The 16,511-nt window shown below is 43.8% G+C and overlaps 1 protein-coding gene across 3 annotated transcripts in view; it reads right to left on the reverse strand.

Annotated features, from left to right (window-relative positions):
- The window catches only part of GIT1 (GIT ArfGAP 1), a 249,322-nt gene that overhangs the window by 94,154 nt on the left and 138,657 nt on the right, over positions 1-16,511 (reverse strand). For all 3 annotated transcript variants that reach the window (XM_073616833.1, XM_073616835.1, XM_073616834.1), the window contains exon 5: positions 7,360-7,446. In XM_073616833.1, coding sequence (XP_073472934.1) covers positions 7,360-7,446 — 87 coding nt within the window. The remainder of the gene's footprint in view (positions 1-7,359; positions 7,447-16,511) is intronic.

The raw sequence follows: 16,511 nt of genomic DNA on the forward strand, positions 1-16,511 counted from the left end.
ATACCATGACCTTCTGGGCCATGCTGGGGCTAGCAGAATTACCGGATTTCTTTCCAGCTTGATCCTGCAAAGAAGTCGTGGCAGCAACTGAATAGGGGGAAATGCATAAATCAGTGAGAACTGATCCCACAGGGTCACCAACGCATTTGTTCCCCATGCAAGTGGATCTCTTGTCCTGGACACAAAGTTGACTAACTTTATGTTGAATCTGGATGCTAGAAGATCTACGTCCGGAGTCCCCCATCTTTGGCAAACAGCCCGAAATGTCGGGATGAAGAGACCATTCCCCCGGGAATAACTGCTGGCGACTCAGGTAGTCCGCCTGCCAATTCTCTATTCCCGGAATGAAGACTGCCGATAGGCACGGAACATTCCTTTCTGCCAAAGTTAGACTATGGTTCACCTCTGTCTGCGCTGCAAAACTCTTGGTGCCCCCTTGGTGATCGATATGGGCCACAGCTGTGGCATTGTCGGATTGGATCCTGACAGGACAATCCCGTAACCTGAAAGTCCAGGTCTTCAGAGCCAGGCGCACTGCCCGAATCTCTAGGATGTTGATGGGCAAGACTTTTTCGGTTCTTGACCACTGTCCCTGGACAGTTGTCTTCTTTAGTACTGAAAGACTGGCATCCGTCGTTGCCACTTTCCAGATAACTGGTCTGAAGGATTTTCCCTTCAGCACATTCTGGGTTAGTAACCACCAACTGAGGCTTTGGGACACCCTTGGAGACAGCCGCATTGGCAGGTCTAAAGCTTGAATTGTTTTGTTGCAAGCAGACAGGATACTGTTTTGCAACAGTCTCGAATGGAACTGGGCATAGGGAACCGCTTCGAATGAAGTCACCATCTTTCCTAACAACCTCATGCAAAGGCGAATGGGGGGGGGGATCTCCTTTCGACCTGACCATTCGTACCAGCTCTCTTATGGAGTTGATTTTTGCCTGAGGCAAGAACATCTTTTTCTGGGCTGTGTCTATGATCAGGCCCAAATACTCCAGCTTTCTTAGTGGTTTTAAGGAAACTTCGCTAGGTTGAGAATCCAACTCAGGCTTTCCAGGTAGCTGGTTGTAATGCATACAATTTGCTCAAAGCGAGCCACTGATTGGTCTATTAGCAATAGATCGTCTAGGTACGCCAAGACTGTTATGCCCTGTGCCCTTAACCTGGCTAGAGGTGGGGCCAGCACTTTAGTGAAAACCCGGGGTGCTGTAGCTAGCCGAAACTGGAAATGCTGCTGTTCTACTTCGAACCGCAGAAACCTTTGGTGAGCGGGAAATATAGGGACATGCAGATATGCATCCCTGATGTCAATATATGCCAGAAGTTCTCCTTCTTGTAGGATAGAAACTACTGACCTGATCGACTCCATGCAAAAGGAGCGGATCTTCAGGAACTGATTTAGATTCTTTAGATCTAGAATGGGTCTGACATCCCCATTCAGTTTTAGTACCATAAAGAGGTTTGAATAAAACCCCAAACCTTGCTCTTCTGTGGGGATTTATATGATCACCCCCTGGGCCAGTAATCGGTCTAATGCCCAAAACAGAGATTGCCTTTTCTCTGGATCTTTGGGAACGTTTGACCTCAGAATACGAGGCGTGGAAACTCCCGAAATTATAGTTTGTATCCTAGAGACACCGTGGAGATGACCCATCTGTCCTGAATTTCCTCTTGCCAGACTTCTGAGTATTGCAGAAGTCTTCCCCCCCTGGCGAGGGGGGGAGCCTCTTCATAACGAGGCTTTAGAATTCTGCTTTGCAGATTTTCGGCCCCAGGTCTTCTTTTGTGCCTGGGCCTGACCCAGAAGCTTTCCCCTAGAGTCTGACGGTGGAGGCCGTCGCCACTGCCTAGAGGCGGATGCCCCTGGCGCAGGGGAAAGAGTCCGCTTAAATTAAGGACTTTTATACTTTCTTTTGACTAGCAAAAGAGTACTCTTCCCACTAGAGATCATTTGGATGCATTTGTCCAAGTCATCCCCAAATAGTCGATCCCCATGAAAAGGGAAACTAGTCAGAAGCCTTTTGCAAGGTGCTTCGGCTGACCAATTTTTTAACCCCAGGGTCCTATGCATGTGTACTAGCACAACCGCAAAGCGTGACGCCTGGTGAATAGAGTCTTTCATGGCGTCTATGGCAAAACATAATGCCTTTGGTAGTTCGGCCAAATTGCAGGCCTGTTGTGCAAGGACCTCTTTATGGGCCTGTCTAAACTGGTCCTTTAGGGCAGGGGCAGATCCAGAACCTAGTCTCGGGAGGGGCAAAAAGCAAAAATATGTTTTTTGGGGGGCAATTTGTCGGGGAAACGGCTGGTGTTGGCGCTTCAATCAACCCGGCACTATGGTTGTTATGGTGTCAGGATGATTGAAGCGCATTATTTCTATTATTACATTGTTATAAAAAATAAAATAGTTCAACTCACCATAATGCAGAATCAGTGGGAGCCCTGAGCGTGTCACTTGCCACCGTCGCCTGCCACCAGATGCAGATTGTCACTTGCCACGTCACCTGTCACCAGATGTGGATTGTCACTTGCCACGTCGCCTGTCACCAGATGCAGATTGTCACTTGCCACGTCACCTGTCACCAGATGCGGATTGCCACTTGCTACGTCGCCTGTCACCAGATGCAGATTGTGACTTGCCAAGTCACCTGCCACACGTTGCGGATTGTCACTTGCCATGTCACCTGCCACACGTTGTGGATTGTCACTTGCCACGTCATGGATTGTCACTTGCCACGTCACCTGTCACCAGATGCAGATCATCACTTGCCACGTCACCTGCCAGCGGTTACGGATTGTCACTTGCCACGTCGCCTAACACATGTTGCGGATTGTCACTTGCTGTGTCACTTTCCTGTGTCCCAGAGTCAGGCAGCAGATTATCAGTCAGGCAGCAGAGAGATGATGTCATCTCTCTGCTTCCCGCAGCTGCCTGCACAGTGAGGGCGGAACTGTACTGCAGGGATTCAGGGCGGGCGCTGGGCAGTGAGAGATGTCATCTCTCTGCTCCCCCGCCCACGGCTCCCTCATTGGCCAGCCGTCTGCTCACCCACGAGCTGCCCATCTGTTTACCTGCTCTCCCTCCTACTACCGAGCCGCCTGACAGCCTGTGGAGCCGCCTGCTCTCTAACCTGCAGAGCCGCCCGGGAAGCCGCCCGCTCTCTAACACGCGGCGCCGCCCGGGAAGCCGCCTGCTCTGTCACCTGTGGAGCCATCCGCAGAGCCGCCCGCTCTCACCACCTGCATTCTCGGGGGAAGCAATTGCCACGTTGCCCTCCCCCTGGATCTGCCCCTGCTTTAGGGACTGACAGGTGGCTATTGCAGCGACTGCAGGCTGAGTAACGGCCCCTGCCAAGGAAAAAGAGGATTTTAACAGGAATTCCAACCTTTTATCTGTTGGATCTTTAAGCATTTGTGCATTGTCTACTGGGCAAGTTAGACTATTGTTCACACTGGAAATCACAGTGTCAACTGCTGGTACATGAATGAATTTCTCCTCCATGGGATAGAGTGCTGTGAATCTCTTTGGAGGGAGAAAATGTTTCCAGGTGATCCCATTCAGCATAAATAAGTTTTTCTAGTAATGCATGTACAGGAAATGCATGAAAAGGCTGTGAAGGTTTTAAGGAACCTAAAGAAGAAACAGAACTTTCAGCTGACTCCATTAGGGGTAGCTTCAAAGAGGAACGAACCATCTCCGTAAGAGATTGTACCAGCAATTTCTTAGATTGCGAAGCTGAAAAAGGTTAATCTACCGTTGTTTCCTCCGTAGAGGAGTAATTGATTTGCCTTTCCTCCTGATCGCCTGAGGGTAACACCTCATCCTCTACCCACTGTTCCCTTGATAAGGGGTCTGAGGTGAGAGATTTAAAACGCTTCATATCCTTTTGGATAGAAGATGCGATTGAAGCCGCCAATCTTCCTTCTAGGCCCTGCAGGGCGGAGGAAAATGCATCTTCAGTCACATATACAGGGGCTGAGATGTGAGAAGCAGCTGCACCACCAAATGATTCCAATGACTCGCCCCGGTTTGCCATATCTGGTATCTCAGGAGAGGATGACAGTGTGGATGCACGACTGGAGTTCCCAGCGCCTGGGGGTGGGATTTTTGGTACCTTTGTGGTGTCTTTTTTGGGAGCCATAGCGATGAGCACAAAAAGCAGAGACACTAAGTAAATGCACAACTGGCTGAGCAAATAGTCTAGCAAAAGACAATGCCGCTAATAAAGTTCAGCTTTGGTGTGTTAAATGTTATTTCCTGTACTGGAAATGCCTGCATCAACCTTACGTGCCCCCAGCGCTCCTGTCCTGTGTGTCAGACTCCAGCTGGTTTAGCTGTGAAGCGTCTGTCTCTGTCTCTTGTCCCCAGCGCCTGCGCTGTGTGCTCCTCATGGACTTACGTCCCGCACGCAGTGCCGCGCCCTGAGCCACACTTTTAAGCCCCGCCCCCTAAGTAATTAAACACGTCCCCCCTCTGTTTAAAACTAGCCATAGTCCACGTGCGGATGGCATTCGGCACCCCCCTTCCCCCAGGGGGGAAAAAACTGAACATGTTCTGGATGAGGAATCCCCCCTGGCTTGCTAAGACCACACACGTGCTGTTTAGCTGGGACTCTGAGCTGACTGAGAAGCAACGTACTAAGGTGTGCATTTACTCCCTCTAGTGGAGACTTTAGACATGACAACATTTTACTTATGGAATAAAAAAAACCATAGGTGGACCTTTTACATTTCCTAGGCTTCTTCCCTTAGCTTTTCCTCGCTGCAGGATACTGCTGTAACAAACAGATCCAAACTTCACCCATCACGGCGGGTTGCGTTAGCAAACCTTCAAGGACCGGGTCTCTTTTTATCGCGGTTCCACTCCCTTGGACCTGTATTAGCACCCCATCAGGAAAAACTTTAGGTAATGTGAAATGTGACCCCCTATGACCAAAAAGCCCTGGGTCCCGGGTCCAGCCCTGCAAAGAGGGGTTACAGGCAAAACCTCGTGCTTCGTATACGAGGCCCAGGTACCATCCACCTTGGCCCCAGTGGCACTTTGGATGGATCTGGTCTATGGAGGCTGTTTAAATTCACAAGGATCCCTCCAGTGGAGCTCTTCTGAGCACATCTTCACTCATGACCAACACCTTAGACACTGGCGAGAAAACTGAGGGGTTATATAGGGAGTGAACTTCCTGTATTGGGTAGACCAGTGTCCATCACCTGAAGGTGCCTATATACCCACATAGTGATTACTATGGTGCACTGTGTCCTATGATGTACAATAAAGAAAAGTTAATACACATTAGTTGACACTCTACCAATCCATTTGTGTGGGCTATATGGCACCCACAAAACAGTACTACATGAGCATTTTGAAGGGATTAAAGTATCAGTCACATTAATAAAAATAAAACCTTGTACAATCGCTACACTACACCCCTTTTACCATAAACCAGCACCCTTTGTTTCTCCGTCAAACATTGCCCAAACAATTATAGGACATGTACAAGCTGTTCTTAGAGACAGATCACGCAGGTACATCTGGCCAGCTGATGCCAATAGCCAGCTTTGTGATGATGTGCAAAAACCAGTCGGAAAGTAGCCATCAGTAGTCTAGTGTGTTTGCACTAGAGAATGACAATATTCAAAATCGGCCGCTATAGTGTACTACACCCTGCACTAGCCCTTACCAGTGGCAAATTCAAATCATATTCACTCTTTCACAAAATGTCTTATGTTTACATGTTTATAAAACATATGGCTCAATCCACTGCTGAAATAATTGGCAACAGCTTTTTGCCATATGCGGAGAACACATTTTTACATTAAAAATGTTCCTGCATTTACAACAATTCTAAATAAAACAGCTTGCTATAGGTGCAAAACTCAGTCTGATGAAGTCAACGTACTAATTATAGGACCTTCCTGGGTAGAAAACACTTTCTGTAGACATTATACAAATGAGTTGAGGCCGTAAATCTGCCAAAAAAATGTTAACAGGTAGATTTATAGGAAGTATTTTTTAGAGCTTAGAAAACAGAAATCCCTATTACAGTCAATTAAATAATAATGATAAATAAATAAAAATGCTTAACAATGACAAAAGTGCCATAGTGCCTGGGACCTTTCTCCATGAGCACTGGCACAGATTTAAAGCGTATCTAAACCCAAGAAAAATATATTGAAACCCAGCAGTCTTTAAATTCAGTAGCTGATTTTTTTAGGTTATATTTTGCTTTATTGGTAATCATTTAAATAACATATCTACACTAATTTCTCTATTAAATCTATAGAAGCAGCCACAGTTGTCCCATAGGACTGGACTTCAAACATGTTTGTCTTTGTTCACCTCCATTACATGGTGGACTGATGGGACTATGAATTAATTCTGTATATGTAGCGCTTTGCACCACCTTTCTATGTGCAGTCTAAAGCTGGCCATAGATGGATCGAAATTTAGTCGGTTCAGCAAGGATCGGCCAAAATCTGATCCGTGTGGCCATCTTTGTTCAACAGAAGTCGACCGGTAGATCAACTTCTGTTGAACAGGAAAGTTGGAAAAAGGTTTCTAGATCAGCAGCTGCCTCTGTTGATCAGTGTATTCTGACAGCACATAGTACAATCTCCCAGAGGGGGAGATTCCTCCATCCACCTCACTTGTAGAAATGGAGGAATACATTATCTGGCTAATAAAAAAAATAATCATCAATGGCTAGCTTTAGGTGAACTGTGAGGTTGAACAGGGCACCCCTCCTGCATCCAGGGCCATCTGACAACACAGCTAGCAAGGAGATGGCAGATTTGACACATGACATTTCTCCTCATCTCCAAGCACTTGCTGGCTTGCCTGGAACATTTTAGCTGAAGAGTCCCCTGCAAGATGCTTATCTAGGGTAAGTACCTGGAGACAGAAGAAAAGTGTAATTTGTCAATGTGCTCATCTCCTTGCTAGCTGCTTGTACTGCTAAACTGTAATACGTTACATTTTTATTTACATTTAGATACACTTTAATAAAATGAGTATCACACTTCTAATGCACAAAAATGAAAAATCTCTGCAAGTGATAATAAACACACCTAACAAGTGTGCATGTTATTGTTTCCGTATAAATAACCTATGCTGCCTAATTATCAGAAGTGTTAGATGAGTCAGTTGCACAAGGCATCAAATTTAATACCAGGCCATGAATGGGTGGCTAAACTATAGTGTGGATTGTAAAACATGGTCTAATGTGAAACTAAGCAGGTCACAGAGAATGAGCAATAATAACAGTATCTCTAACTGCATACTAGAGGTCAGACAAGTAAATAGAACTCAGAACATCAGAAAAATGCAGTGAGATTACACAGCAATATGAGAGCAGTGATTACCGGGTGGAAGAAATTGGCTTGTGCCCCAAGAGACAGCAGACGCAAGCAGGTTTCCAGGTTCCCCGTCCTCACGCTGGAGTGGAGTTGCTATAATCAGCGAAAAACAAAGATACAAGATCAGGGGTAGCCCAGCTGTATAAATCTCCCCTTTGGGGAATCCTCTTTGTCTGCATTACATCATCATTGAACTGAAATCACAACCCAACAATAGTTCATAAGGAAACCCTGAAAGAAACACCCTTTTATATAAAAAAAGTTACTATAATAATTACAAGCAAAAGTGTAAAAGTACAAATATCTGTAAAAAAAAAGACATTTTTCACTAAATATAACCTTGCAGTCTGTTGTCTAGAAAGCTGTAACATTAAAGAAGTTTTGATTGAATTGCAGTCTTCTTGGAAAGAAACTGGATTTATGTATACATCTATCGTTTTAATAACCACCATTGTTGACTTTTTTAAACTCAATTTCTTTTGATTACTGTGAATCAGCCTGCGGGCACCATCTAGCTTGAGAGACTGCGATTAAAAAAAAATCAAAGTAGTTGGGTGGAGAATTGTTGGCCCAACAGTGACTGCATCCAAAGAGAAGCAGTCATTGTTTAGGTATTCTCACAGCAACGGGCGCGAACTGTCAAAATACAATAGTCAGTAGAAAAGATGCATCCGTGCAGGGGAATCGAGTGATTTCTCTCATTCAATGCATGTCCAGCTTAACTCATTTAAAGGATAAGTTCACTTTTTAGAAAAAATAAATAAATAAATAAATGCACATTTTTTGCAGGTAAAAAAATGTGCATTTATTTATTTATTTATTTTGAGCCTGTAAAGCATTGCACCAGCGATCAGTAGATCCCTGGTACCATGCAGGTCTTCAGCAGATCTGCTTGCCCGTACTTCCCATATGGGCGAGCAGATACAATCTGACAGGAAGAGAAAATGAACTACCACAGCACTGTGGTAGTTCATTGAAAACTACAAGCTGAAAGCCGCAAAGGATGCAGGGGGGGGGGCTGGTCTGTTAGTTCGTAACATGTTACACCCGAATGGGGGCATAACATGTAACATGTTAAAGCGGAGTTCCGCCTGCCAAAAAAAAAAAAAAAATTTTAATACTGCAGCTGCTAACTTTTAAAATAATAACACTTACCTGTCCAGGGCGCCTTCACATCCTGTTACCTTACTGCGAATGTGCGAGAGTCGCGCTGCGCGTTCTGACTGGTCCTTTCTGTCTTCTGGGACCTGTGCGTCTCCCAGAAGACAGTAGGGGGAACGGAGGAGGAGCCGGACATGGCATAGATCGCCGTCTTTTCGTCTGAAATAGGAGCAAATACCCGGATTAGACAGGTATCTGCTCCCCCCTGAAAACTGCCAAATGTGCCACCGGAGGAGGGAGGAACCGAATCAGCGGAAGTTCCATTTCTGGGTGAAACTCCGCTTTAAGACACGGCATGCTACATAGACCCAAAAAAAAACAAACAAAAAAAACCCAGTCATTATAGTACACAGGATGTGTGTAGAATGTCCAGTCCTTGTTGTCCTGCTGCTGGGACCCTCCCACTGCCCAGAAACTCTCAGCTCTAATTAATCAAAGCCAGAGTTGTTGTGTACACAGAGTAGCTTTCATAGCTGTCAAAAAAAACTCAGACACTGATCCGACAGGAAATAGAAAGATACTTTTGTATCTGTTCCATTCATCTGCAGATCAAACAATGAAAGTCAATCTGCAGATAAGGTCAGTTACAGCAACTTGACAAGTAAAAAAAGTTGATTTGTAATAAAATGTTCCTCTGTTTAACCCCTTATCAGTCCTTATTTTACTCTAATTTGTCACTATAAACTCCTTATTGTCCTTCAAATCAACGGTTATCCCCCGGCGATTTTTTCATTGTTTTTTTTTTTTAACTAATAATAGCTAAACTTTTTTTTGTTTAATTAGTCCATTACAGGAAAAGTCCAGCCTGAGCTTCTATTGTCACAGGAGTGAAACTCGTTTTGCACTTCTGTGAGCCGTTTTCAGCGGTCTGAAGTCCACTCTCTGCTGATGTCACTGGAATCAGTCCTGGCAGCATGTCATCCCAACTTAGGAAGTCTGGATCCGCCAACTGCCTGGACTAATGGCAGTCTCAGCCTCTCAGCGAGCCGCCGAGATAGCCTCTCCCTGCCCGTCCACAGCTCAGCGCTTCAATGAGCGTGGAGGATCAGAGAGGAGAGATGCTGACTGACAGGCAGCAGCTCTCCGCTAGGGGAGGTGAGAGAACAGAGCCATCGGCGGTGTTCAGTGGGGCTCGGTTCTCAGTGAAGAGGCGGCAGGGGATAGATGCAGTATTGGTCTGATGCTGCATCCACCTAGGGTAAGTATGAATAGGCAAAAAAAAACCAAAACATATGTCTCTTAATTTTTTTTTAACATATTTACACAATTTAAAAAAAGGGGGGAAAAAAAAAAAAAACACTTTAAATTTGTAAATTACTTTGCAATGCTTTGTACCAGAATCATAACACTTCATCTACAGTAACACTATTGTTAAACTAACACTGGTCAAGAAATGAGAAAGTCAATTTTGTTTAGTCTTGTTACATTTTATTGTCTAACAATGGCAAAAAAAAAAAAAAAAAAAAATTATGCAAGACAAGGTCAAGAAAAGAAAGTATTGTATGTCCTTAAAACACAATGTATGTATACCTTTTTATCATAAATAACGAAAAAGTTATTGCAGAGTAAACAGGTTCATAGCATTGTAAAAACTGCTCTGGTCTATAGGGGTGAACAGGTGTGCGAGGGAAAAGCAGTGAAGCAAGTGCAAAGACGACAGCCCCGGAGCCTCCACCTTCAAAACAAGAAATGGCATCTCCCATATATTTATTGTCATTTTGTTTTAAATTTGGTAATATATGGGCAGGACTACTGTTATTGTTGGAATCAGCTGCAACCACTGTCTGATTCTGCCAGTAGTGCATCTAGTACTAAGGATCCTACACTATTCTGTATAGAGGGGTAATGCTGGTTACACACTAAGTTTTTTCACATCCAAGGTTAGTGTGACGATCTTCCCCCCATTGTGTTCAGACAGGGGAGCTGACACCCCCCACCAAATCACACTGATTCGCACTCACAGCTATTGGCTGCTGGGAATGTACAGCGTTTGATTAACGTCCCCTACCCACAATTTCTGCTGCCGGGACAGAAGTAATGTGTGGTGGAGAACGGTGGGCGATAATCAAACCCTGTACAGTCCAATCTCCTGTGTTAAAGTGCTTGTAAAGTTAGTGATTCCATTTCCTGCCAGCCCCTCTGTAATAACAAGATGTACTACACAGTGTGTGGTTTCTTTTAAATTCTGCAGCTAAATACCTTTTTTCAAATTGCAGATGTGCGGTCACGTGACCGCCCGCTGCTCTCCTTCCCCGATCTAAGGACTACAGTGGGAGGGGCAGAGTTTCCGCTCTGACATCAGCTGGGCGGTCACGTGACCACACATCAGCGATGTGAAAAAACGTATTTAGCTGCAAAATTTAAAAACACACACACTGTGCAGTACATTTTGTTATTACAGAGGGGTTGGCAGGAATTGGAATCACTAAGTTTACTGTCGGAGGAAATAGTGGCAGGAGGGGGGAGGGGATGTGGCATAAGAGAAGCCTCACACACAGACTCCCGAGCTGACAGGCAGGGAGGGAGGGTATCTGTACTTCTGTTGGCAACCCAGAAAGCTGTGTGGACACCAGTGTCCTTAGCAACAGATGATGCCAATCGTTGGTAGGATGCAGGTGGGGGGCCCACACAGCGTTTTGGTTTGCAGACAGTAATACAGTTAGTAGCAATGAGGAGGAGAGAACCAGAAGGAGGTGCGTGCTGTCCTCTCTCCCATCTATCTGTATACAGGAATTAACGCAGAATGTCTCCGATAAAACTGGGCCTTTTTTTTTGTCCTTTTGCCACGGCCTCCCAGTTGTGAAACGCTGATCTAGTTTATGTGTGCCAGTTTTTGTCCAGAAGGTTAAACAAGTAAATTGCCGGGTTCCAAGGTGAGAACTAAATTGCATGGCCTACTAATCAAGTCAATATTCTCCCTTTAGAATCATGGACAGACCTATCATGTGCAAACAATCAGCTTCCTTAACAGGGCACCCAATACATCTACATGATAGCATAATATTTTATGTAATCAGACAAGAGTCTAGTAGGTTAGATTAACAATATATTACAGTATCATTGTACTGTAGATGGATGGAGAGCCCATGAAAGGGAAGTCATTATCTCTCTGATTATGGCTAATACAGTCTTGTCATCCAGAGACAGAATTAATTCTTTACATTTATTGAAAACCGGTGGGACTGCACTTGACAACTTGACTGTTATTAGATGTGTTAAAACGGCTGAAATGAGACTGCGAGCTGTGAAACTGAATTTGTGGCCAGACTATGAACATTAACACAGACATTCGCATGTTCTTGAACTTAAAGTGTTACTAAACCCACAACAGTAAAATCTAAAATCGGTGTGTATATACAGTAAAGCATGCTTGTTATGCTCACTGTGGAACCCAATGGGTTAAAAAGGCTGTTTGATCTGTCTTCTCTGATCCTCCCCTTCTTCCACAGTCCCCAATCCATCTCCTGATAGTACAGAGCCTTGGGGGACACTCAGCACATGCTCAGTTTGGTCTGCATTGCTAGAGTTGCCAATCAGGGCCAATCAGCACTGTCCAGACAAAGGGTCCGGAGTTATGCAGCCTCATAGGACAGTCAGAGGAGATTGAAAACTCCTCCTACAAGCTTTAAGCAGTGCTTGGTCAGACACCGATAGAAGTCACAAGACTGCTATATATGGCTGATGAAAAAAAGGTATTTAGCAGTTTATATTTACTTAAACAGTTGCATTTCCGCGTTCTGTGTACTAGGGGAGACCAGATATAGTGAATATAGGGTCCTGGGTTTAGTAAACACTTTAAAAGAAGCTCTCGCTAATCTTTGTTGTTGCAGGCACTGTGGAGCAAATAATCAAATTAGTTCAAAGCAGAAGAAGTTGCTCTATATGTTCTCTCAGCAGCTCAGCTGATCCTATTGCAGTGGTCTCCAAACTGCGGCCCAGGGGCCGGATGTGGCCCTTTGCTTGCCTTTATCCGGCCCTTGGGGCACTAATTCCTGCCCCTGAAACCAACAATGGGGCACTATTCCTCTCACTGACCCCAATGATGGAGCACCATTCATCTTACTGACACCAACAATGGGGCATTGTTACCGACACAATGACATTTTATATGCCTATTGGCTACAGTCTGGCCCCTCTAAAGTCTGAAGGATAACAAACTGGCCCTTTGTTTAAAAAGCGTGGAGACCCGTCCTATTGTCTCATCCCAGCATTCACATATTTTTAACAAGCTCTCAATGACCACTGTAGCTGCAGGCACTATGTAGCAATTCATCATAGTTTACAGTAGAAGCACTGAAGTCATTCATTTAGCTCCCTCAGCACCTTAAGCCTCGTACCCATGATCAGATTTTCAGAGGACCGTTCGTCCATTATTTGTTGCATACTAGTCTCATGTGGAAAGTAAAGAGGTTACTCACCATACGAAAATTCTCGTACGACAAAATACAACTTCAGAAGTGACGTAAATGTGTTGAATAGTTTTGTATTTATTCTTTAGTTTCTGAGCATGCGTGGCCTTCTTCACGTAATAGTCTGCACATCAGGCTTTTGTTGGACAAAAAAACGAAATTGGCTGTCAAAAAGCACCATACTAGCGATCCGAAAATTGGCAGATCGTTCGGCAGACGAAATTTTACTTCCGATTTTTGTATCATGCGTATGGGCCTTTAGTCAACCACGTTTTCTTCTCCCAGTAGTGGCTTAGCAGCCCCTTGGTTCTTTTAATCTCTGTAAACACAGAGCAAGTGCTCTGGAAGAGAAGAGCAGGGTGAGCTGAGCTGCTGCTAAGGAGGTGACTTCAACAACTTCAGTGTTTCAGCTTTTAAATGTAAGGGTATATTGCTCCGCAGTGCCTGCAGCTAGAGAGGTCAGTGAGGGCTTCTTTTAAAGGTCACTTACGGCTGGTTCCGAATATGTAATTACTTTGATATCCAAGGCCTGGCCATAGAATCAACTTAAGGTATGACTCATTCGGGGGGGAAAAAAAAAAAAAAAAAGTGAAAATGGATCCAAGTACACAACATTTATAAAATAGAAATCTGTCACTGACTGAATGCCACACTGTAACCACAACTGGGTATCAGATAAAAATTGTAGGTGCCAGGTGCTTAGTATTTAGCAGCTTTACATCAAGTAGCAAGAGGATTAAAAATTGAACCACCTTTTAGAACAAATAAAACAAGATATGTTGAAGATCCACAGCAAACAAAAGCCATTTCTCAAATTTGGGATTTGTCTGTTACGGAAAGAAGTAGGATACGTTGTAAAAGTATGGCTTTATTTAGATGGTAATCATCTCTACCACATCCATCCTGGAGTCCAAGGTAATATAACAAATTGCCACCAACAAAATGTGATACTACCCTGGAGTGCAGAGCCAAGGTGTAGTAATGCCGCACCAGAAGCTTCCGTTTTTCCCCAGGGTGAAAACATAGCTCCTCTCAGATGCAGTACAGTTATCACCACAGAACAGGAAGTGTATTCCTGGCAGGATCATCAAATGAGAAAAATAAAAAAAAAATAAAAAAAACAACGTGGATAAAAAGAAACAATTTAAGCCAACACATCAATGTTGCAACACATTCAGTTTTTGTTCATAGGTTTAGATTTAGATGCTTTAGGGTCCGCTCAGACTTGTGCAACTACAAAGTCGCATGATTTCCAGCGCAATCTTGATGTGATTTTACACTCTCTGGCATTCAAGTTGCATCAAAGTAGTGTAGGAAACTTTTCAAAGTCGCATAGATCTGAACAGGTGCCATTGAAAACAATGGGCTGCAACTTGTCATGTGACTTTATGTGTCCAAAGTCATACAGCAAGTCTCACAAGTATTAACAGAGCCGTAAGGGGGAAAAAAATGCTTGTAATGAAATCGCTTTATTCCGCATACATGAAGAGACATATCGGGGTTTAGTGGTATGGGCCTGTTTAACACTGTGGTAAGAAAAAGAACAGCATTAATTTCCCTTCCAATATTTTGAATATTCTGAATATCTCTGCAATTCAGTATTTGCAGGCCTCTATACAATAAGTGGCATTAAAAAAAAAAAAAAAAAAAACACAAAGAAGATCTGGAAAGTCATTGGTTGTCTGTGTGCATTCTAGACAGAAAGCGAATGTGCTAGTCTACAAAAGAGCACCCTCTGCTAAATTGGTGGTTAGTCACTGAAAGCACGCAAGATGTGAGCTGTAGGGTAACAGACAGCTGCCTGAGAGGAAGAGAAGGCTGTATATTGATACTGTGGTTTGTCAAGTGGGCAGGAGACGTGCGCTCAGTGACAGCATGACCTCCAGTGCCTGGAGCACATTTACTTGTAAAGCTCATCAGTCAGGGGAATTCATTGAGGCTTACACACTGCAATCCAGCCCTGTCATATGGCTCATTTCTAGGCATACATTTCACAGTGTAAGAGTAAATACTTGGCTGACTATCAGGTATTAAAAAGCTGCTCATTTTGTAGTTTTACAGCTCTGCCTCATTACAATAAAACTGTGCCAGTATAAACCAAATTAACAACCTATACATTGATCATAGTTATTTATATAGTGGTGGCAATTTACGCAGCGATGAACATATTGCACATTGGTATCAGTCCCTGTCATCAAGGAGCTTACAATCTAAGGTCCATACCTTACATACATACACAAATTAGGGCCAATTTAGACAGAATCTAATCAACCTACTAGCATGTCTTTGGCATGTGGGAGGAAACCAGTGTGCCCAAAAGCACATGCAAACTCCATTCAGGTAGTGTTCTGATTGGGATTTGAACCAAAAAGCCCAGTGCTGCAAGGTAGGAATGCCATCATTCTATATACATTTCAGGTAACATGGAAGCTTGGGTATCTTAAAGTGGTGCTCCACCCATATTTGGCAGCTTTTGGGGGGAGTGGGTACCTGGTTTTGACAGGTACCCCCTCCCACTTTCGGGTGAGTTCACCACAGCAGACTCAGCCAGAAGTTTGACCCCCCCTTCCTCCCTCCCCCCACAGCCGGCCCATTCACAGAGCACAGCGCGCTTCACGTATGCGCAGTTGGGAACCGGCTGTGAAGCTGCAAGGCTTCACTGCCGGTTCCCCGTAGTGGAGATAGCGGCAGCACCTGATAGTTGATTTAAAAATGAGTTCGGGTGAAGACACTGCTGGATTCCTGGTCATGTAAGTGTCCTACTATTAAGTTAGCAGCTACAGTATTTGCAGCTGCTGACTTTTAATTTTTTTCTGCTGGAGCTCCTCTTTAAAATGCCTTATGTAATTGCATATCACAAAACTATCAAACCAAAAAAATAAACAAACAATGCCTTTAAATGAAGTTAGTGATATCTTAAGCTTGCTCAATTTTCATTTTCTCCAGGTTTTCTAAACCAACTCTGCTATATTTTGCCACCTAAATAGACTTTTAACAATAAAAAGCCATATTAAACAGTAGGGTGTATTGCTGTTACCTACAGGGGGTGAAAAGTCTAGCAAATTACCACAATTAAACCTACCAGTACCTACGGGTGACGCAAACAAAAAGGTGAAATTACTGAGAACAGCATGAAAAAGCTTAGAAGCATGTAATAAAGAAAACAGGATAGGTTCTTAATTTAAGCCCTCTCTAAAAGAACCTGCCCACATAATCACCCTCTGCAAATAATAAAATGAGCCTCTACAAAGTTTCCTAAAAAATATCTACTTTCCATGTGCATTCAATTTAATATACATATATCCCTCATAGCAAAATTACCCTTAGCCTTCATAATTTAATTCCACATATGCCATGATTCTGCAACTACTGTTCTAGTAGAGTCAATAGGACTAAACAACAAAAGGTCATTCACTGTTTGCACGTTTGCTATAAGCTACACTGCGCATACCCTGTTCTGTATATGTATATACAAGATCAAATTTCTGCACAGCCATTATAGGCACCCCGACATCATGTGGCTGATGTCTCCAACGTATTTTATTGTATAATAAAAGGGTATAAGTGGTTATTAACCCACTATAATAT

Source organism: Aquarana catesbeiana, linkage group LG02 (assembly GCF_042186555.1).
Source record: "Aquarana catesbeiana isolate 2022-GZ linkage group LG02, ASM4218655v1, whole genome shotgun sequence".
NCBI lineage: Eukaryota > Metazoa > Chordata > Amphibia > Anura > Ranidae > Aquarana > Aquarana catesbeiana.